This window comes from Mirounga leonina, unplaced genomic scaffold, assembly GCF_011800145.1.
Source record: "Mirounga leonina isolate KUSES-001 unplaced genomic scaffold, KU_Mleo_1.0 Mir_205, whole genome shotgun sequence".
NCBI classification, from domain to species: Eukaryota; Metazoa; Chordata; class Mammalia; order Carnivora; family Phocidae; genus Mirounga; species Mirounga leonina.
The window spans coordinates 1671123-1695621 of NW_023270515.1; the positions used below are offsets into that span (position 1 = coordinate 1671123).

The following is a 24499-nucleotide window of genomic DNA, read 5'->3' on the forward strand; positions in this document are numbered from 1 at the left end:
TAGTGTGCATGCATCCTCGTCACCCTACTTGTCCCCCACCTGTCCCCACCTCTCACTCACGCCAGTCTGTGTTTAGAAAATCATAGGAACATCAAATCCCTCTAGAATTTCGGAGAGAATTTGGCTTGCTTCCTAGCCATCTGAGGAGACAATCCCAAGACTGTGTGTATTTGTATTCTGTAATGCTCCAAGGCTATGTTGTTGCCAAATTAATTCTGCAAAGCTTAATGATGTGCAAATTATAACAATCACTCCTATTGAACATTAAGCATCAACAGAGCATTAAAATATATTCAGAAAATAAGGATTTTCTGTGAAGAGTACATAGCTTTTAGTTAAAACTCAATAAGCATCCTGTCTATAAGGGACAACTGGTCCTTGACTACTTCCAAAATAAGCATTTTATTTAATTTTTACCTGCAACCCAAGGTGCAGCTGAAGTCGATGATAAAAAAGTACAACTTCTTATGTAACAATATTTGTTTCACTTTTTATATAGAAGATCAACCAAAAGGCAAAGTAAAAAGGTTTATCAATAGAAACTTCTTCCCAGCTGAGGGTTCTAGAGGGGAGGGGGGTGGCAGGATGGGTTAGGCTGGTGATGGGTATTAAAGAGGGCATGTACTGCATGGAGCACTGGGTGTTATGCACAAACAATGAATCATGGAACACTACATCAAAACCTAATGATGTAATGTATGGTCATTAACATAAAATAATAAAAAAAAATCTTAAAAAAAAGAAAAAAAAACTAATGATGTGTGGTGATTAACATAACATAATTAAAAAAAAAAAAGAAACTTCTTCCCTTTGGAATGAAATTTCTCTATAGAGTGAGAAATAATAGTCAAGCTGTCCAGGGTTCCTGTTCTTTATTCGGGAAATTTAGTTGCACTGGTGTTATTACCCTCTGATGCCACTCTCTTCCCCTGATGGCCGCCATAATTAGGCACCATTTTTCAGCTCTCAGAAGTGTAAGCAGAAGGTTGCCAACCAACCAATTTAAACAATAGAAGAGTTGATTTGTTTTCTTCATAATATATGTAACTGGATATTAAATGTGACTTTTCCTGTTGTCTTAAAATTTTAGCAACTGGCTTAGCAAGTGAGAATAGTCCCAAAGATGCTGGTACCTTCTTTCCTAACAAAAAATGTGAGACCGCCTATGCAGGGCTTCCTGATGGTTTGTCCATCATCCATTTCTGGGCCCGATAAGAGGCTAAGGCAGGAATAACATATTCTTGTGAAGAGCAGTCTGTGTGCATTCCCACCTAGGGGTGCCAGGGGTTTTGAGCTCCAAGCAAACCCCTCAGAGAGCTTGGAGTCTGGAAGAATATAGAGATTGGAGAGTCACACCTGAGGAGGTCAAAGGCTACACAGAGTGGCAAAGGCTAGCCCCGCTCCCAGCAGGAGAGCATGCTGTGCTGGGGCTGGCTGTCACTTCCAGTATGGTGGGTTAAGGATGCTTTCATGTAGGCCCTGCAGAGGAGGGCAAGACTGGATGTCTCCAGAGGTGTGAGATGCCTCCTACAGAGGGCTGTCCTGTGAATCCCATAATCACTTATCCATAGATGGTGCATAATTCAAACATTGTTAAGCTCAAGAGGTGGCAAAAGGTAAGAGAAAAAGAGCTAAATGGGAAAAAAGATCATCAGAAGTTCATGTGGTGTAGGGAAGGAAATCTATTTGTTTAAAGCCTTCCCCTTAATGCTCAGCCAAAAATGCTTGTTCTGAGAAAGAGGGAGGATGACTATTACTTCCTTAGGAAACATTTTCCTCAATAGTTTAGATGAGATATAATAACTGATTACATTTACCTTTCATCAATTGTCTCTGTTGGATACCAGATTTCCCAACACAATGATCTAATCATGTTGGAAATGACTTGCTAATTTCTACGTGCGTCCCATTATGTGTCTCTCCCTCCCAAACTCTGGTCAGTGAGAAGGTATCACTTTAATTTTCAGAATTCTCCTGCTACTTCCACTGCATTGATGCTTCAGAGACTGTGAATAGAAAGGAATGGGGGAGCTTCTCCCTCAAGGGCAGCAAGACAGAAAATTGTAGCCTAAAGAAAAGCATACTCCAAATGTAGTTCCTAGGATTAATGAATCAAAAGTGGCAAAAAGAGAAATTGGTAGGGAGGGGAGAGAGACACTTTTCTCAATATTTAAATATTTAAATCTCTAAATATTTAATTTTCTGCTGGCAGATCTATAACTCTGTTGTTTCATCTTCAAAGTTAAGACAGAGATATTAGCCACTCTAGAAGATTTGATTATGCCTACGATGTGAATTAATCATGAATGGATGGCTATAACTGGGCTGATAAGGGATGGCCAGAGCAATAGGACACCTGGGGACAGCCACGTGAACTCACTGGACTAAAGATCTCTCCTTTTGGTCTTGCAAAGAAAATTTATGTGAGAGCTCTTAGCACAATGCCCATAATGGGAAAAACTCATAAATAGTTGCTGTGTTTGTATTCATAGGCATTTACTGAGTTCAAGTCCAGTGTGTAGACTGTAAGGTAAGTTCCTGCCCCAAGGGAACAAGAAATGATCATAGCTTGGCAAACAGAGGATTAATTAAATAAGGCATAGTAAGATCCTGACAGGTTCCTGCTAAAATCTGAAAAATCATTTCAATTCCCTTTCTAAAATGACTCCAGTCATAGTTGAGGACATGATTAATATTTACAAAATGCCTAGGAAAATAAATAAAAAGTTCATATATTTGATTTAAAAAATATTTATAGCAATTTTCTTTTATAACACTTCAGACATGTTGGCTTCCCGAAAATTGTACCAAGAGCGGAAGTTACAGCTCATGATAGAAACCTTACAATAATACTCAGACCCGACAGCTCACATTCACTTGTTCTGCCTTTCTTACTATTGCTTTAGGTCTGGTGGGTGGAGTCACAGATTTCTGAGGAATTCCACAGTATACTCCTCAAAAGAACGTAGAGGTTACTGGGAGGTTGGTTTTCTTCCTGTGTTTCAGTGTCACCCATGAAAAGCCTGAGAACAGGGTCTACGGGATCTACTTTCACTACAAAATTATTTTTGCCTTGTCGTTTTGGTGCAATCATCTTCCTTTCATGTTTAAGACACTTCACAAGAGTAAATAAGATAGAATTAAACACAATGAATTTCTTTAAATGCTCTTTAGTGATTTCTATAAAACTGGATATTTATCCAATAATTGCTGGATTCATTTCCAAATCCCTCACACTATTTAGCTTGATGGATGACTTGCAAAGCCTTGTAGCCTTCTCTCAGCCCCTCCACTGGGGGCCACATCTGCCCTTGCTTTATACATCATGTAAGGTCTTGATCTTTATTCTCCTTCAATTATGGTCCCGCATGTCCTCACTGCCTCTCCTGTGCTGGATGGGTCTCAGGTTCTCTGAGGGTGGCCTAGCCGCACCTCTCCCTCTACGATTTCCTGGGGATCCTAGATCCCAGCATTGCAGTGTCAGGACCCACCCGCTACTAACTAGAATGGACTGAGGAAACACCTGTTGCATTAAGTTGACTAATGACCTAGAAATTATTTGAATACAATTGAGAATAACTATGTAGAGAATGACTATGGATTCACAGCCTGCTCAGATCAAATTATTCAGCCTATCTCATGGATATAAAAAGAATTCCACTTAAAAAATTTCAATTAACTTTTTAATGAAAAACTAATTCTATCACAGAAGTATGGTGCTTTAAAAAGCTCTAATATCTAATTATTAAAAAAAGAGGCTCGAATGTTCTGATTTTGTGGATAGTATGTTCACAGCAGTGATTTAAAAAACCTCCCCCAGAGCAGAATAAGCAAAATAGGCAGCTCTTTTAATTATTGGACAACGACATTTTGAGGACATATAAAATCTTTCTTTTTAGTGGCAGAGAAATGACCTGGATTATATTAAGAATAAGGAGTTAGCTGGATCAATTTAGGATTCGTCTTTATTCTTTAAGTTCTCTATATAATACATGGACATGATCTGATTTTCATTTTATTTCATTATTTTCTCTTCTCTAGGGTCACGCCATCCGCCATGCAAACGATTATCTGTAAAAATGCTTTATTAATCTGACTTGATCGCTCTAACTTATTTGATGATGAACAAGTAATTTATTGCATATATGCAAAGGGAGCCAGCCCATGCACTCTTAACCACCTTTTGGCTGCTCCATCATTTCTAGCTTTGCCATCACAGAAAAGAGAGAGCCACCATTAGGTCTTTTGGATAGAACTATGGAAGGATGATTTCCATGTCAGTGATTTAAAAGCATGGGCATTTTATCTAAATCCTTGTGACATTGAAAGCATCCCCAAGTATATAAGATACTTTCCTGCCTTATGAACCAGAAACATCATTATACAGTTCAACCTCTATTGGATGACTCCCAACCACTATCCATAAAATTTAATTCAACACAACATTTGCTGAACATCCACTATTTCAGCATAATACCAGGCTTTCTAAAGGCAGAACAGTGACTAGCTGGGAGGCCTGCACTTCAGCTGACAAGCCCCTCTGGGGGCCCAACTATACCCCAAATTAACAATAATTTAAGAGGTTGTAGTTATGCCAAAATGAGGCTGTAAAGTAATACTGGGGACCTCTGCGGTAAGACAGAGCCAGCTTCCCAGGGAAGGCTGTATGCTCTCAGGGTAAAGGGCCTGGACTCTGAGCTCAGACACCTGCGGGTTGCAACCCCTGCCTTTGCCTTGCAAACTGCATGGTCCTGGACAGATGGCACATGATCCACTTCAGTATCACTAAAGTGAGGTCCTAATAACCCCACCCGCATACAGTAATCATGAGGATTAGCTGATGAAAACCAGTATTATTTAAGATGTGGGTCATGGAAGCAATTTTGCGAGTTATGACAACCATTTGCAAAATAAAATCGAAGAGCAAAAAACCTACCAGAATGGGAAATATCAGAGTGTATCACGTGGAGCAAGTGTAAATTTTGTTTACGATGCTTTTATTGTGTGGGTAGTGCATTATGCTTGTAAGATGTATTTCCTATTGTGAGCCATGAAAAAATACATTTGGAAACCATAGGCATAAAATGTATAGCCTATAGCAAATGCAAATGCAAATAAATAATAAAGCATTTAAGTTGAGCCTTAAGAATAAAGACTTTAAATGGGAAGAGGATGAGAGGGAAAAGACCAGGAGGACCCAGTGTGCATGCACGTCCACACACACACACACACACACACACACACACACACACACACACGAGACGTGGTGTGGTTTAAGAACTGGCTGGGTAGGGTAATGGAATAGGAGATATGAGACTGGACAGGAGTTGGAGCTGGGTTGTGGAAATCTGTCCATGTCGTCTTGAGGATTTAGGTAAAAAGGGAGAAGTCAGCCAAGAATTTGCCCAAGGGAGTGACATGGTTAGACCTAGAATGTGAAAGAATGACGATGGCAGCAATGTGGACACAGGACTGGACCTTGAGACTGGCACTGGGAAAGCTTCTGACCTAATTTGGTTCCCCAGGTGAGGACCTGAACCAGGGCAATGGTGGTGGGCATGAAAAGAAGGGCGAGGATTAAAAAGATATTGTGGAGAGAGGATTCTCAGGACACAATGTCACTTCACAGATGCTGTTTCCTCTGGTCGTAAATACCCTTCTGTCCAGTAAAACGTCCCACCTGCAAGCCAGGTCTGTATGTACATCCCAAGAAACTGACTCTGATCCTACTGTTTGAGTGACACCCCCTTGCCTGTGCTCCATGTCATTCTGTCCTCTGCATGTCCCGGTTGTGTCCTTTGCCACATCACAAGAACAGCGACCATCTCTGGTATTTTCTGCCCTCCCTAGAACCAGGAACTCCTCAAAGAAAGGCAGACACTCTATCCTTTATAACGGCAGTCCCATGGTCGCCAATAGAGTTGTTCTCCAAGCTGCTCTGGTTTTCCTGTCTTCTGGGTATGTGCTGGGATTGGCTTCCTGGTTCTCTTGTGGTTGGAGGGAGGCCACGTTATGCCTCTGTCAGACCCTCCGGAGAGGTCCTTTTCTCTGCCATGAAACTGTCACGGGTCCCTCCTGCAGTGTGGGTAATATGGAGCAGAGCTACCGACTCACAATGGATGTGAATGTGAAAGAAACATAAGACTGTTGGTGTAAATGCCTGAGATTCGAGGCCTCTTGTCAGAGGACAACGGGTATTGTTAAATCATTAGCTTAGCTGGGAAACAGGAAGAGAAGGGGAGCAAGAATGAATTAGGTTCTGGACATGCTGGATGCAGTGGAATCTCGATGGAGACATGGATGGAAGGAAGTTGGAAATATGAGACTGGTCTTGTAAGATGGTTGGGGTTGGAGAGAAACATTTTTGACCCTTGTAACTTTAGATGATAGTTAAATTATAAGAACAGATTCAATGATTCATGGAGATAAACAAGACTAGGAAAAGAAGATGAAGGAAGAGTGTTGAGAAATGCATACATGTAAGGGTGGGTGTTGGTGGGGAGGGGGCAATGGCCTCGTATAGCCAGGGGGTCTGTGGTGGCTTCGGAGACAGGAGCAGTGGCCGGTGAGATGGACAGCATTATAAGTAGGGACGGTTAGGTCGACCCCGCTTGACGGTTCTATCGTGGCACTCTTATTTGACCTGAGATTACTCAACATTTCTGGGTTTCTGAAGCCACTCTCCCTTGTCTTCAGCCCCATGATTTATTAAATGCAGGCCCCGGGTCGGGGGGCACGTATGGGGCAAACACACACCTGCTACCTTGGCTCAGAATTTACCCGGACCTGGTAAAGGTTACTTTCTTTGCTTCCCTGAAGACTTGCTTATTTCCAAGTTGTGGGCTACACTGTGGGGAGTTTAGTAGGTGAAAGTCATCCTCTGGATAAGAAGATTACTAGAACATTCTCCTTTGCTCATTCAGCACCATCGACTGAACACCTGTCCTGTGCAGGGACTGGATCATATCATCATCCAAAACTGGAATAACTGATGTAGGTTACGGCTCATTGATATGATTATTTTAGGTCTTCTAATTTAGTTCATTGCTGAGAAGTTTGTGCTGTCTAATTTCATTGTCTCATCTGCTTAACACTGTAAAAGAGACACTTTCTCTATCCTCCTGCTTGGCTAACACACCGCATTTCCCGCGGGCTGCTTTCATGCAGGGAGGAGCCTTAGAGAGGAGATCCAGCCTCACTCCTTTCTTCCTGGGACCTTACAACTGGGTGAATTGATCGTTCCAACCATCATATATGAAAACTAATAGCCACGGCCCCAAAATTATATGGATGAGTTCCTGAATCAAATGAATCTTAAGATTTTCTGGCTCGAATCGGCCTGGGAAGGTTGATGTCTCGGCACACCTGCTGGTCCCTCACGGTGAGACTCCCAGCACCACCAGACTTTAGATGAATTTGCAGTTTCTCGTCTGGCCACGTAGGCAATTTCAAATGTGAATGTCTTTGACTAAACTGACCCAAGAGAACACAACGAAACCATTGCCTGTTATTAGACAATGGGCTTTACGCATTATGGACAAGAGCCTGGGGCTTGTCACAGGTCCTTTCACTGGGGGTCTTTAGGGGAAATTTATATCAGCGAAGAGGTTAGCCGAGGGAGTCCCTTACAGAGCAACAAATTACAGGTTGTGCGGTGTCCTCATTTATCTTCCCATGTTCTACATTCAACTATGAAATCATTTCAAAGAAAAGAAAGTCGGAGATGAGCGAGAGAAATATACAGAGCTCACACTGCCCTCTGGTGTTTACTCGGCACATAGGTGGAGATGGCAAAACATCGCAAGAGATGACAGCATCCAGAATTCTCATTGTCAAATTACAGAAGCTCGGGATGGAAACAAAGTCCCTCTTTCCAGTAATTTATACTCTCTTCCTAATTCCATATGAATAAAACCCCCAAATAATGGGTGGTTTTCCCTTCGAAGAGAAATGCATTCGTCCTCTCTGCTCTTTACTTAGAATGGTATTATTTTATTTTAATCATAGGCCTCGTTTGGGAAATCTCTGTACCTCCCACTCAGCTTTTCTCTCACCCAAAAAGTGCTTTAAAAATAAGGTCTATTCAAAAACCTGGGCCTTGTGGTCTTAGATGTTTGAAGTACATGAACAGCCATGTGCCTCGAGAGATGGAATAGCCTGATTCTGGTTCACTTCACGTTATTGAGGACCGTTCTGGGATTCTGGACCTTCCTTGCAAAACTTACATGCTGCTGCCAGAAGATCACAGGCACCTTGTAATGATCCTATTTCTGGATCCATAGTGCTTTTTAATATCGTCAAAGGCAGCACAGACAGACCTAGCTAGTGGCAGTCAGACATTAGGTAGGTGAAAAACCTGGTTGTTCATTCCCATTTTTCCTGGTTAGTTGGATCTTAGGATGGTCGTTTTTGGAAGGGTCTTGTTGGGACAGTCCTGGGTGGTCGAACCCCAGTGTTCTGTGCACAGAGAGACTGTGGAAATCCCTTTCTTCTCCACCCTGTGGACAGTTTGAGCATGGCTTCTTGCTATTCTATGGTGGGGAATTCACTGGCTGGAAGGACAGGGACTAACATGGCCCCCGGCATCCACAAGTGGGGCTGTCTCCCCCATGCATCGGTCTGTCTGGATCAACTGCAGATGAGCCAGGCTGGGGTTTTTAGCGTAGAGATAAAGAGCAGATAGAGGGGGAGCTGCTGGTGTTCTGGGTACCCTGCTAGTCTCTTCCTAGGCTGCTGGCGTCAGAACAGCAAATGTGAGTTCTACAGCAAATAGATGGATGAATAAGTGAATAGAAATAAAGAAGCATTTCAAATTCGAGGGGAACGCAGGTATGCCTTACTCTAGCGATGATTTTGTCTCTCTTTGGCAGAATGGTTCTATGTTAGGGCTGACGAGAGAATCAGGGTCTGCGCAGGGGTCCTCCGCGAATCGCCTCTCTGAGTAGCAGCCCACGGTTGCCTGGCGCTTCCTCCCAGCACTGCTTAGCATCTCTGAACTTTGACGGTAGGACTCAGCAGGTGGGAATTAACAGCATGTTTGAAACCAAAGAAGGAACCTGCAAGAAAGTTCTGGAGCCCGTCTCTGACCATTTACACGTAAATCTTTACTCCAGCTCCAGGGGGGCTGCTGTTGACGAACGTTCTCCAGCAGAGACGCCGAACACAGGCTCTCCCTTGTCTCTCTGGCGCCGCTAATCCCGCTCACTGTCTGGGGCACTCCGAGGCCTGGGGGTTCCCTACGGACTCTAGACTTTGGAAAATGTATCACTTTAATTAGAGAATCAATTAATGAATTAGTTCGAGAATGGGAGTCAGCCTTAAAAAGGAAGGAAATCCTGACACCTGCTACAACATGATGACCCTTGAGGACACGATGCTCAGTGAGGTGTGCCCATGACAGAAAGATAAAGGCTGTCAGATTCCGCTCCTGTGGGACCCCAAGAGCAGTCCGATTCACAGAGGCAGAAAGCAGAGTGGTGGCTGACGATGCTGGAAGCAGAGGGTTGGGACGTTAGTGCTTAAGGGACAGAGTTTCAGTTTGGGAAGATAAAAATGTTTTGGAGGTGGACGGTGGGGACGGTCGCATGACAGTGTGAATGTGCTTAACACCACTGACCTAGACACTTAGAAATGATTAAGATGGTAAATTTTATGTGAAGGTATTTTACCACAATAAAAAACAAAATTAGTTCGTGTATTCATTCCACAAATACTTCCTGAGTGACTATGCCTGTCAAGTTCTATGGCCCAGCGGGGGGACAGAAAGAGGGGTCAGCCATGGTGCCTACCTCCGAAAATGCCTTACATATTCCTATGAAGATATCAGGAATTTTTTGTCCCACTTTGGCTTTCTTTTCTCTAAAATTTCCCATTTGGATCTGCTTTTGTATCTGGTCTGAGAAACAGCTTAGCTCTATAATTATGACTTGGTAGTAATAATATTAATGAAAATAAATACAGCACTGGGAAGTATTAATTACCCTAACTTTTAATTCTGTCCCAATGAACGAGGCGGACCACGTAACTGTCAGGGTCACAGATCCTCAGCAAGGGCCCCCATGTCTGGCACAAGAGGGGCTTGCTCGCTCTCCCTCAGTGGGGGATGGGTCCCAGCAGGAAGAAGGGGTGAGAGGTGGGACCACAGGAGGGAGGGCGGAGGGAAGGGGGGAGGCAGAGAGGGCCTGGAGTGCACATAATGACGAGTCCAACAGCAAAATCAATAGGTGTTGTCCACTGGCTATCAATTGAGGCACAATTAAGACCTCTGGGTTTTGATTCTGAGAAGCCGGCTGGCAGTTTCGTGGGAAGTCACCAAATAAACAACAATTCTAGACAATTGTGTCCCTTGCAATGATTCAGAAGCATATTTTCAAATGAGGTATAAATGAGGATGTTGCTTTGTGGTGGAGACAACCGGGAGGAAAAATAAAGCCACTAGAAAGACCCAAGTAGGTGGGAGACAGGAACAAAACTGTCCCCAGGGAGCACTCGCAGCTTGTCTCTGGAAGGTGCCTGAAAGGCACTTGGTTATTTACCAACTTACTGTGGGATAGGGGTGGGAGCAGAATACAGTGTACTTTCGGATGATGCCGTTCAGCTTGAGAGGGGGAAGCCAGGACACAAACACCACGGAGGCTGAGGCTGCAGCTGCCTTCACTCCTGCAGGAGGACCTGGAACTAGAAGAGTCGTGCGTTTAGTCACAGACACGGGGCTGCGACCGGGCGCTCAGGCCCACGCTGCCCAACACGAGCCCCGCTGCAGCTGGGCCTGGCCACTCTCTCCATGGCCAGCTCCTTGAGGATCAGTGCTGGCCGGAGAGAGGGCTCCACCGAGTCCCCTCGGAATCCACAAGTGGAGACCCCAATCCCAGAAGCTCAGACTGCAATCTTATTCGGAGAAGGGGTCTCTCAAGAGATGATCAAGTTAAATTATGGTCACTAGCGTGGCCCTCACCTAGTAGGATTGGGGTCCTTATGGAAAAAGGGGAAATGTGGACACAAAGACATGCAGAGAGAGAAGACAATGTGAGGACACAGGGAGCAGATGGCCATCGATAAGCCAAGGACAGAAGTCTGGAACAGACTCTCCCTCACAGCCTCAGAGGGAACCAACCTGGCCCTCACCTTGATTTTGGACTTCCGACCTCCAAACTGTGAGACAATGCATCTCTGTTGTTGGGCGCCCCCGTCTGTGGTACTCTGTTCCAGCAGCCCTAGGGACTGACAGTCTCTCTCAGACAAGAGGCCGGTGAACCCCACTAGCCCTGTCCTCGGGCATGTCCGCTAAGAGCCCAATTTTAAGAATCCTGCTAAGTCAGTTCAGCCTGAATCACCTCAGTAATTGATCTCTTTTGATACACAATCAACATCTTCATTCTCTACCATATCCCAGGTAATACCTGATCATCCTAGCGTGCCTTCAGCAAAAGTCCTGTTTGATCCATCTAGTCAGAACGCCCCTCATCCCTGATGTCTCTTGTCGTTATTTTCCACCCAGCGACCCCACTCCTTCCTCTCCATCCCTTGGCTGTAAATTCCCACTTTCACTTGTATTTGAAGTCAAGCCCAGTCTCTCTCCCTTACCGTGATCCCCCACTAAGGTGGTCCCCACATGTATACCTCACAGCAGTCCCCCTGAATAAAGTCTGCCTTGCCGCTCTTTAACAAGTGCCACGAATAACTGTTTCTTCCACAGAAATCATTCGTTCAGTTCAAGTCCCTGTCTTCCTGGGAGCCTTCCCTCCCCATTGCGGTCCCTCGTGATTTCCTGCCTCTGAACAGCTGGAGACTTTAGCTTCTTGTGCTGGTACTGAGTTTGGCTTTGAACAGGCTAGGGATGTACATCTCGCCTCCTGAGTTAGACAGGAATGAGGGCAAACTTCCATAGTCATCAGGGACCACTCTTCCTCGCCCGAGACACTTGGTAATGGCACCGTTTTTGGCTGAGGGGAGGTACAGAAGTACTTTTGATGAAGATAGACTTTTGTGTCAGAGGTTCACAGCTCATGTAGACAACAAACACTCCTCTGTAAACCTTCTAAGAAAGCAGGACATGGTGCTAACAATATTAAGCATAATTTGGAAGTGAGCTTGAATGCACGTACCCTCCCCCCCCATCTTTCTATTTTCCAGGTTGAAGAGGGAGGATGGAGTGAGGCAGGCAGGCTACAGGAAGAGGCGAAAAGAGCATTAATGTTGCTACTAGATAAGCCTTGAGGATCTTGTTTTGTTCCTCACTGGTCTGTCTACATGGAGGGCGGTTCCCACCTTGATAGAGGTCTTCAAATTCCAACCAATATAAGTCTCTTGTGAGCCCCTGGAGGAATCTTTGAGTCTCTTCCTGCTCCAATAACAACATAACTGCTCAGTAAACATTTTTGGAGTTGAATGTGTGTGTCATGATTGCCATCTCGACTCTTCTAGGTCAAAACAACAAAACCAGCAACCACGGTGAGAGCTAACTTGGGTTAGACATCGTCACCATTTGAAAATATAAAATCTCGGATCAGTTTTTAGCAAGTCCCACTGATGGCAGAGGTCTAGGAAAGGGGACACATGTAAGCGATGACACCTGAATTACTAAGTCCTTAGGAACAAGGCACTGTTGTCCTGAATGTGGAGGGCATTTGTGCTCAGGTTTCCTATTGGTGAGGGTAACAACAAAGACCTCCACCAATCTACAACCTGGTTCAGACCCACAATGGCTCCTCCTGAACACCAAGGGTAGAGTGGACATTTGCTTGACCTTTTTATTCTAATGGATGCCCTGGATTCGCCAACACTCTCCATTCCTTCTGCAAAGCAACCACCTTGCTAGTGTTCACCATGCCCAACACTCCCCCTGGCTAGCTTCCTTCTAGAAGCCCAAGTGCTTGGGCAGCAACCACCTGAGGGACTGCTTAGCAAAAGTCAGTCATGCTTGTTTCCACCTTGTTTGTGACAATTATACTTGTCATGGAAATGCGATTTAATTCATTATGTAAACCAATGAAATATGAGTGCCAAAGAAAGCTGTTTCTGTGACAATTAATGGAACTTCTTTGGAAAAGCTTTCTCAAAGGAAAGTTAAAAAAAGGAAGGTTTGGCTAGGTTTGGGCCAAGACCATTGAGAAAAATGACACACATGGCGAAAACCAAGACAAACAGATTAAAAAAAGAACCTAGCAAAGCGATTGTTGGCAAACGGCAGCATGCTTTACTCCACTCTCAGGAAGCCTAAGCTGGAAATGGCAGATGATCCATGACGGAAACAGTCATGGAACTGATGACATAGAGATCTCTTCACCCAAAACTTAAATGAGACCATGTTATTTAATTAAAGAATGAATAGAGAATCAATCTCTATTTGTATGTTTTGAGTTAAAATGCAATGTACCTTAAACGTACCTTAAAGTATGTCTGTTGGTCACTGTAAACTTTAGCGACTCCTTGCTTTGATTATTTCCAGTAACTTGTCTTGATTAAATCAGATCAAAGGGCTTTCACTGCATTTCCTATGTAAATCCCCATCTGACTCCTCATACACTGAGGTATGATCTCTCTTGTGCAATCTTTCCTTCTAGGGTTATTAGAATTTTATACAAAAAAAATTTATATCACGATGCTGGGAAGTGTGAGCCCTGCATTTTCACTGAGGGCTTTTGTTCAGCTCTACCACTTAGTTCTCTGTCCTGGGCAAATTCATTAACTTCTCCAACAAACCTTAGTCTCCTCATCTATGAAGTTGGAACAATAATTGTACCTATTCACGGTTTTATTGCTAGGATTATGAGAGATAATTCATCTAAAGAATTTATATGGAGTTTTGCATACAGCAGGCACCAAATAAATTCTAGCTATCATTTGTAAGGACAATCCTCATTTCCTTATAGTGCACATCACTAAAGGATCCTAGCCTTTACTTTGTGACCCAGGGTTGAACTATAAACACCAGATGTTGAGAGTTGCAGAAAACAGATGGTGTAGGATGGTCTGTCTGGGAAATATTTTCTTAAAACATTCTTAGTCATCAAGTTACATTTTGTTAATCTGTTTTTTTTTTTTTTTTAATGGAAGTACAAGCAAGTTTAGACAATTTTCACGAATTCTTAGCCATTGTTGAGTGGATTTCTGACTTCAGGTCTAACTGGTTGAAGTAAAGAATGCCGCTCCAGAGGACCATCTCTTCTGTGTTCTTCCAATTTCCCTATGCCTCCTTGCTGCTTGAAGAAGCTCTTACAGCTCACATAGCCAGTCGCCACTGAGATCTCCACTCAGATTCACAGGTGCCTTAGACCTACCATGTCCCAAACTGGGATCACCATCTTCCCTTCCAAACCTCCCCTCCTCCTGTACCCATTGCAAGAAATGGCACAGCTATGTTCATGGTTGCAAAATCAGAACCTAGAATTTTCTCCCCCTACCAGCCCCCAGAGGATGTGTAAGATCAGTGAGTCCTTTAGACGTCTACGTGACAAGGTTAGTAGTTGGCCTCTCCCTCTGGCTTAGTGTTCTGCAATATCAGACCATTTTTTAGGTCTCTGGAAGTGGCATGCTTGTCCCACCCCATGACCTTGATACAGGATGATCTAGGGTCTTACGTTCCTTCTGTTTAGAATCTTTTCCTACTCTCCTTCTTTTCTTTGGCAACTCTTACACATCTGTCAGATTCTACTAATTACTTCCTTGAGAAAACCTTCTCTGACCACTAGGCTAGATTAAGTCAGGGCTCCCACGTTCTCTCTTAAGATCTTTCTCCTTCATGGCACATGTCAGGATCCACTCAAATATCTGTCTCCTCCAGCAGCCTACAAGCCCCGCCAGGCTCATCCTGTTCTCTGCTGTATCTCCAGTGCCTGGGGCACTATCTGGAACATACTAATCCTCAATACAGATTTTCTAAGTGTAAAGAAAAATGATTTCATCAGCTATAGTGTGGTAGGAAGAATTTTAAGATGGTGCCCAAGATTCTCTTCCTCTGATATACATATCTGTGTCATTCCTTCCTGTTGAATGTGGGTGGTAACTGTCACTATGATGGATGGACTATTCCCATGATCAGGTTATGTTCTGTGACAAAGGTGAGGGGATTTTGCAGATATAATTAATGTTCTAATCAGCTGACTTTAAGTCAACCAATAGGAGAATATTCTGGGTGGGCCTGACTTGATCAGAGGAACCCCTTACAAGAGAGGCTAGGGGTCAGAGATGGAAGAAGTCAGAGAGATTTGAAGCAGGAGAGATACTCTCCCATTGGTCTTGAAGAAGCAAACTGTCCTGCTGGGGAGGGGCTATATGACAGGGAACGGCAGGTGGCTTCTGGGCACCGAGGAGATGGTAGACCAGTCCTACACACACAAGGAACCCAACCCTGTCAACAACCAGTAAGCCTGGGAGAGGACCTGACCTCAGACGAGGCCATAGCTCCAGCCAACACCTTGATTTCAGCCTGTGAGACCTCAAGCAGGGGAGCCAGCTGACCGGTACCTGGACCCCTAACCCATGGAAATGGGGAGATAACAAATTTTTGTTATTTTAAGGTACTAAGTTTGAGGTGATCTGTTATACAGCATAAAAAATGAGTCCGTATAGCTAAGGCCTCTCATGATGTGTGTTAATGTAAAACATCAAAGTTAGTGCTTTGAAAAATTATTGCACTGGTTTGAAGTATGAGTCTGACTAAGTACACAGATACTTCAGCCTACTTCGTTACTGTCACGATCACTTCTCTGGTCTTGCTGATCAGGCATAGGCAGGGCTGTGTGTGTTTTGGATGCTGTGTGTGTACATGGAGCCTGTCCATATGTAATCCACCACGGTAGCCAGACCCACCCGAGCCCAATGCTGTCCTGAGGATCCCCCCACTCCCCTGAGCCATGCGCAGACCGCATGATGCTGGATGGAACCATCCGCAACTGCCATCATGGTCATGCCATGCACAAGTCTCTTTCCTGTTCCCATGTCCACAAGATGCTGGTATTCCTGGCCTTTGCTCTTATAAGAGTGGTATTTTCTAAACATTTTTTAAAGGAGACAAATCCTTTAACTGCGGCACAGGTGGATGTGGGGTGGCTCTTCTTGAACTAGAGGGGGCAGTGGGGAGCCCCCCCACGGGGCACCTCTGGGGCTCTGCCTGAGCATCACTGCAGGGCAGGGAGCTCTGAAATCCACACAGGGGAAGGCCTTCTGGGACACCCTGGTCTGTTGTGTTGTTGGTGCACCTGCTGCCATACGGAGTCCAGCCCTGCCATGTGCTCAGTACCTGTCTATGCAGGGGTGACACTCGGGGGGTTAGGCAAATAGACACGAAGAGTCCATTGCTTTTAAGGTGCACTGAGGTGTGATCACACAATACCCGAGAACAGATGATCATGCCTCCAGGAGAATGTGTGGCTCAAGATCTGGGGACTCCAAGGATTCAGAGATAGCCTGATGTCAGTTTACTCTTCACTCGATCTTAGCTCTGTTTTCAGATGCACCCCCACCCCCGGCCCCGCAAAGAGGCAAAGAGAGTGTGAATCATGGGGGGGGGGGTAGCACAGATCCCCTATTGCATCTCTTGCTGGCCTTCTTCCCATATAAAATGATTTACAGAGTTATGTGCATTAGTAATGTACTCAGCAAATATTTGAACTTAAACACAACCATCTCTATTTATACATATACAATGTTTACTTTTGCAGAAAAGGATCTGGGCTGTAACAACCTTATGCCTGCAGAATAAAAATAACAATTGGAAAATTAATAGATTGGGTTTTGTTTGTGTTCTCTTTCCCCACGGCTTTGCTCAGATTATAGTCTGAGCAAATAAAACGGTATTAGGATTTCACAAACCCTTTAGAATTCAGAATTAGCTATCTTGTGTTCAAAAAAACAGAAAGTCAGATCAGCAAATAATCTTTTGTGTTCTTGCAGAATAATAAAGTTACAAGTTCTGATTGATTGAGCAGTCTTGGGAAGAGAATCTGAAGCCTGAGCAATTCTCATGGACCCTGAGAATACATCAACAAATCTGAGGTGATGTCTGTGGGGCCAAGAGTATGTTTATGGACCCAAGAATATGTCCACAGGTTTAAGAATCTGTCTCCTGGCCCAACAATCTTTATGGAGGCTGAGAAACTTCTTAAGGCACAGACAACTTGTTCTCTGAGCAAACATTTCAATTGCGAATTATCCCTGGCAGAAATAAACTTTTAAAAAATGTTTTAAGTTTTGATTCAATTTATTTATCTTATCTATTTTTAGTTACCATTTTATTCTATTTTTGTATGTTTTATTAGCAAGTGATACATTTTTCCTTCTTAAGATGATCAGGGACCTAACAACACAACTTAAACTCTAGGCTTCCGGACACTGGGGGTTTAGGGACCTTGTTTGAGAAATGTATGGGGCACAGAAGAGCAAACTGAATGCTTTGTGTCAATACATTAATATTTCTTTCCCCATGAGAATATCAATAAACACTGAAACTTCAATCTGTGCCTAGATTAGTGCCTTACTGAGGAAGAACTTAATGAATGTTGGCAGTTATTATTTCACTTGAATTTTATCTACAACCTTACATCATTTTAATTGAATCTGGCAGGTTAATCCAAACCTTCCAAACTGTACGATTTTGTAGCAGAAGTTTAAACAGGATCTATATTCTCAATTTGACTAAGCATTCCTTCTATGATAATTAGCCTCGTCCCTTCTTTCAATTTGATACAAAATTGCTTTCAGTTCTATAAACTGCTCAAATGCCTATTTATATTAGGTATTGAGTTTTTAAGGGTGGCTGGCACAATTCTTCACCATCTCCAAATAATGAATTTTTCCTGTGTATCTGGGGGAGATAAGCTCATTGTTATACCAGTTTTTCTCTACTTCCTCCTAATCTCTGTTCTGCTTGTTTTTGAAAATGCTAATGATTTATCCCAAGTAAATACTGACATTCGGTTCTGCATTGCTCTTGAAATGCACACTGGCACATGTGGGATTCTCCACCTCCTTTCGGGGGGAACTGCTGGACCCAAGGCAGGGTCTTTCACCATCGATGGCATCTCCCTACACCACCGGCATTAGATACAAAAGCAGAGAATAATTGATTGACAAATTAGACTTTAGGTCTCAGGGTCAAGCTTTGAGTGAGAACCCCATGATTCCTAAAAGTGGAGGATTAATTAAAAATTGATCCCAAATTGCCAGTCAATAAGCTGTGGGGAACCTTCCCTTCTTAATGGATTTCTGTACATTCTTCTGAAAAATGCAGGTGTCAAAATTTATGTTGCTAATCAATTTGCTCTTTAAATAATGATTCCAGTGACATTTGTGTTATTGCTTAGCAATGCAAAAGAATGTGCCACCCCCACTCTGAAGGAGTGGAGATCAAATAATCAAATATCTAGTGTCACGAACCAACCCACTATGTGTCAAGCTAGCTGTTTACACACATCACTTGACTTTTTATATCTTAACTCTGATCATGATGGCAATTTTGTACATGAGTTCAGTTCAGAGGTTAGGTAAGGTGCCCAAAGTCCCCTGGGCAGCAAGCGACAGAGCCAACATCTAGACACGGCTCTTTGTCTACTGCATTTTTAAAAACCACATTATGACCACCTTCACTTAGGACATAGCTTTTTAGATCTCTCCGTTAATGTGTGACTTTCTAACGGCATTTCAGTTTGCTCTAAGATTTCCCTAAATAATCCAATTCCTTTGAGCAGAAAGGGTTGATACCTGCACATTCCTGGGAAGAATTACCTGTGTGTTCTGGACAAGCGAAAGCTAACGAGGCTAATTTGTGTGTACCCCCAGTGAAGCAAGAAGGACTACAGAGACGGTGAGAATAGTGTGCGAAGGTAGATGGTTGGGGGAGTAGGGCTGGGCCTGCAGAGGTGAGGACAGAGAGTAAGAACAGAGAGGGTATGCTGTGGGTGTCAGAGAAGCTTTGTTAGGGGACAGAAAGGCTGAAGAAAGAGTCTATCCAGGCCTCGGAGCCTGAGTCCCCAGCCTTGCTTCCACCGGATGGATATGGGTGGAACCAGTGTGTCTGAATCCCACATAGAGATGGAGGGTGCATCAACATCAAACCTGCCAACGGGAGGTCATAAGAATGGCTAACACCTCCTCCACTATGCTCTGCCCAGCTTCCTGGGAACAGAGTCCTGGAAAGAAGACAAAAGTTGTAGAGCCAAAATCTGCACTGAATTTCGAGGCACTGGTGTCTCATCCCCACCCTATCTCTGGGACAGTTCTGTGCTCTGATTTGGAGAGTCCCACATTGGTATCATTTGACATAGTGGCTCCTTCCTTTCTTAAGGTGGAGACGGTTTTTCTCACTATAGCTATATTTATCAGAACTTTAACTCTTTTTTAAATAGGCTCAGATACGGCACTTCAGAGTTTCCCTTAAAATAATACAAAAAACAAAACAAAACCCTAAAAAACCACTTGCCACATAGTTTTTGAAGGTTTGGGAGTCACACAAGCAAGTCCACATTGTTTGGAACAGCAAGAATTAATGGCCTGAACCAAAGTGAGCCGTAATTTAAAATTTTACTAAATCACTATGAATTCCTCTAAATAATTTCTAAAAAATTAATACAAAGCTCTCAAACTAAAGATCTATTCTAAAGTGATTCTGAAGCTGGCGTAGAATGATATGACTTAGACCGTTATGAAATCTTCCAGTGGAAGGATGGAAATCATCTGAGCCTACACGAACAGATGATGAGTCACGGAAACTATTCTGATGGGATAAAAAACAGGTATGACGTGTTTCACAGCTCTGCGACAAAAGGCATTTTTGTTTAAATAGTACTCGGCCAAAATTTTTTTTTAAAAAGAAGAAAAATTCTAAGGGAGAGAAACGATGGATACATCGAGCACAGGCGACCCAGGAAGTCGACGGTCTGAATTGCGCTGGAGTGTCTTGGGAGGGCAGCCAGTGGTTTGCCCAGAGCAGAGTCAAGGACAGGCCCATGAAGGAACACGGGGCTCTGGGACCCTCCCAACACCAGCTCTTGTCCTGATGCTGTCGCTCCAGGGGGCCTCGAGCATCCCCCACAACACACACACACCAGCCCCATCTCTCACCATCCTCTTTGGTCCGGGTGAAGATCTGCTCACTTCTGACTCCGTCCCCGGCGCGGGTAAAGGCCAGCACTTGGATGCTGTAGTTGGTGTACTTCTCCAGGCCATCCAGCTCCAGGGAAGGCTGTGTCGTGGTGACGTTTTTAATCTCGCCCAGCTCTGGAGGACAAGAGAACATGACCTGGTGACTGGCTGTGGGGGCACTGGGCTCGCCCTCCAGCCGCCACACCCCGAAATCACTCCAAGGGGCTGTGCATGGCCTCATTCACACGGAACTGACCCAGAACAGAGGGGGCAGAATGTCGTTCTGGAAAGCAGAGCGATTCACTCCACGTTAAGTGTTAGAACTCAATGCCGACCGCCAGGGCCCAACGCCCCCAGCAGCCAGTCAAGCATGCCCCCCACACTGGACCCAGGGAGCTTGGGACTGCACATCGCTCACTCTGTGGGTGTATTTCTAATTGCTCATCAAGAAACTTCTGCAAGTCGAGTTTTGTTTTTTGTTTAAAAAGCAAACAAGCTCTACTCTGATGGTCATGTATTTTTAAGTACCTAACTTCTCAGGTGTTTGAACTGAGATGAGGTGGCTCAGCAAACTGTTCCTCTTACCTGGAGTGACCTCTTCCTCCCCCAGCCTCCCTGCTGAATCGGTGACATGCTGATGTGTCAGAAACGTGGTGTTAGCTAAAAACGCTCCATTTTCTGGAGTGGGATCAGCTAATCATATTCAAGGGTGGAATGTAATGCTCTCCCATCTTAGGCATATTAGAGAGGGCAATTTGAGAAAACTTACAATGATGTGTTAAAGACCTCCATGGGTGTTCTGGATTTTGAAATGAGCCACCTACAGAGCACCTGGAGCAGGAGATCATGGGATGAGGACTGCTCACCCCCAGACACAACCATCCGTGGCATGTTGGCACTGCCTGTGCCCAGTTACTAAGAGGACGGGCATGGAGCAGGCTCAGCAGGGATTCCTTGTTGGGTGGCTGGCTGTTGTGAAGGCCACCCGTGCATACGGTTAGCAAGCTGTAGGGCCGTCAGCTTCTCTCCCTCTTGCCCTGGCAAAGACAACCACCAACCACCAAACTCATTTAACCAGTACACCAGTCCTATTTTCTCCACGACCCATTCATGTTGCAGGTAGGGAAACTGAGGCAGGGGGCGGGTCAGTACCTTGCCTAAGGTTATGGAGCCTAGTACAGTCACCGAGAGCACGGTCCACGGAACCACAGTGCCTGGCCTCATGTCCACAGACCACGGTCTCCGCACCTTGCTGTAGTCGCTCGGTGAAAATGTCACACTGGTCAGATTAAACGGACTTTCTCGTCCTGCCCTCTTTCTGTCCTCCAGTTCTTCTGGCATATCGCACAGAAGGCCGCCTATTAATTAACAGCCACCTATTTTGTGTTAGTGACAACTCTAGAATGTCTTTCTTTTTGTCTTTCTGGTTTCTGTCAGAGCTGGACATAGGTGAAAAGTTAAATCTCAAATAGGGCCCTGAGTGGCCCAGGCTTGTCACGCACCTGCCAGGACCCCTGTGTGGGGTGAGGGCTGAGGGCCCACAGGCATGGGAAGGACGGTGGGTCCCAGACACAGCTGTAGGCCTGAGCGTGAGCCCAAGGCACATCACCACCTCGAGCAGATCGTGGGCCAGTCCTGCGGCCGGATGCTGTGCTGGGGGGAAAGGAGGCAAGGAAGGCAGTCCCCAGAAGGTGCCTTTGGCCTGGGGTCTTCTGGGGAGGCCAGCAGGGTGAAGACTTTTCAGGGCCACAATTTGGAAGCCTCAAGAGATGGCTTTCGAAAGTGAAAAGATATTCGCTCCTGCGTGGGGTCGCGGCACATTCAGAGTGGATAACCTTTAGGCCTGATGGGTTAGGAAGCCTCCCCTCGGAACAGGAGGGTCCGCCGGTGACCACCAGAACTCCTTGTATTATATTATCCACTTAAGATGTTCGTTTTCCTGAACAGATCTAATATGGGTCGAGTGGATGAGGATAAAAAAACTCAAATGCTAATGGGAAAAAAAAAATTAAGTATAGATCTCATCAAGATCTTTTCAGATTTAGGAACTTCCATGCTGTGCCAAAGCTCACTCTCTCTCTATCTCTCTCTCTCTCTCTCTCTCTCACACACACACACACACCCCAGGGAAAACAGGGTTCCACTGGGCTGCATGCCAGCAGCTAGTTATGAGACCTTGTCTACTCATTTGATCTCTGGGAACTTTGGGTTTTTTTTTTTTTTTAAAGGTTTTATTTATTTATTTGACAGAGAGATAGAGAGAGAGCACAAGTAGGCAGAGCTGCAGGCAGAGGGAGGAGAAGCAGGCTCTCCGCTGAGCAGGGAGCCCGATGTGGGGCTTGATCCCAGGACCCCAGGATCATGACCTGAGCCAAAGGCAGCTGCTTAACCGACTGAGCCACCCAGGCGTCCCGGGACTTTGGGTTTTTGCATTTGTTTTTAAATTTTTATCTTTAAGAAGGGCCCCAGGGTCTCTCCCCACTAGAGAGAGTGGGCTGCAGTCTTGCTGCAGGAGAAAGTGGTGCTGATGCATCCGGACAGTTCCTGGGTAAGACACAGTGATGGGGAGGAGGATGGCTACAAGGGACAAAGTGAAGTGGATCATCTCCATCTTTTTAAAGAAAGGAACGATTAATGGGGCGCCTGGGTGGCTCAGTTGGTTAAGTGGCTGCCTTTGGCTCAGGTCATGATCCCAGGGTCCTGGGATCAAGCCCCGCATCGGGCTCCCTGCTCGGCGGGGAGCCTGCTTCTCCCTCTCCCTCTGCCTGCCTCTCTGCCTACTTGTTCTCTCTATCTCTGTCAAATAAATAAATAAAATCTTTAAAAAAAAAAAAAAGAAAGGAACGATTAAAGCAGAAGAATTCCATCTACTCATGAAGCACAATGCGGATTAGAATTAACATTTGGATGTTTACTCGTCTTGGGGTTCATATTGCTTTGATGAGCTGATTTATTCATGAACCAGGAATGTGACTGCAGTCAGAACCCCCATTCAAGATTACCCCCCAGAGGGTCCTGACATGGTCCGGGAGGCACACTGGGCATTTTCCTGACTGGCAGATACTCGATGCTTAGCAGATACAGAGAAAATAGAAAGGAAAATGATGACAAAAAGCCCGATCAAAACAGCATGCTTCATTTGCCATTCTTTCGAGCTTTTGTACTTTTTTATAGTTTAAGCAGGATTTCTATCATCTACCTTTTACAGACTCCATGGAGTTATTAAAAAAAAAAAACAACCCAGTAACTAAAGAATAACGTTCAGTTGAAATCATGAATAAAATAATATGAAATGAATATATAAAATAAATTTAGACATATTATTTCTACTATAAAAATTTTTAACTTTCGGGGCGCCTGGGTGGCTCAGATGGTTAGGCGTCTGCCTTCGGCTCAGGTCATGATCCCAGGGTCCTGGGATTGAGTCCCACATCGGGCTCCCTGCTCCTTGGGAGCCTGCTTCTCCCTCTGCCTCTCTCTCTCTCTCTCTCTGTCTCTCATGAATAAATAAATAAAATCTTTAAAAAAAAATTTTTTTAACTTTCTATTTTAAAACGAATTGTTTTCTGTATTCATACCCTCCCTCCTCAAAGAGTCTCAAGGCAAAAAACAGGGGTGGAAATGACGTTTCTAAAGTACCGCCAACTGCCCACCATCGAAGCGAACGTCTGGTCGGCACTAAATGCTGTCTCGCTTCAGAAGCACCGTGCTGTCTTGGGGAAACACAGAAGAAATGACAAAGAGTTCAGATGCAGATGGAGATGTGACTTCAAAGTGTACAATTTTTCTGTCAATTGCAGGTGAATGGCCTTGTCAAGTCTTGAAAAGTATCGAACTTTCAGGTTATGATAAAATACTCAGAAATTTCACCAACATGTTGTATGGTTAGCGTCCCCCATCGACTGTATTCACCACTTTTATCTGACCACATTAACAATAACGAGAAGCTTTCCTACATGTGTGCTTGAGGCAACTGCTAAATCACAGTGGTAGTAACAATCTGTGTCTCCCAGTCTGTCAGTGTGTGTGCCTGTGTGTGTGAGAGAGGATGTATGTGTGAGTGTGTGTGCCTGTGAGTGTCTGTGAGTGTGAGCGGATGAACGCGTGAGGGTTGTGAGTCTGTGAGTGTCTGAGTGTGAACAGATGTATGTGTGACGGTTGTGTGTGGGTCTGTGAGTGTGAGCGGATGCATGTGTGAGGATTGTGTGTGGGTCTGTGAGTGTGAGCGGATGCATGTGTGAGGATTGTGTGTGGGTCTGTGAGTGTGAGCGGATGTACGTGTGAGGGTTGTGTGTGGGTCTGTGAGTGTGAGCGGATGCATGTGTGAGGATTGTGTGTGGGTCTGAGTGTGAGCGGATGCATGTGTGAGGGTTGTGTGTGGGTCTGTGAGTGTGAGCGGATGTATGTGTGAGGGTCGTGT

At 44.7% G+C, this 24499-nt stretch overlaps 1 protein-coding gene across 1 annotated transcript in view; it reads right to left on the reverse strand.

Moving 5' to 3' along the window:
• DSCAM (DS cell adhesion molecule) overlaps positions 1-24499 on the reverse strand; it is a 651058-nt gene that overhangs the window by 66933 nt on the left and 559626 nt on the right. The window contains exons 19-20 of the mRNA XM_035028849.1: positions 20059-20214; positions 10544-10677 (exon numbers count right to left, since the gene is read on the reverse strand). Coding sequence (XP_034884740.1) covers positions 10544-10677; positions 20059-20214 — 290 coding nt within the window. The remainder of the gene's footprint in view (positions 1-10543; positions 10678-20058; positions 20215-24499) is intronic.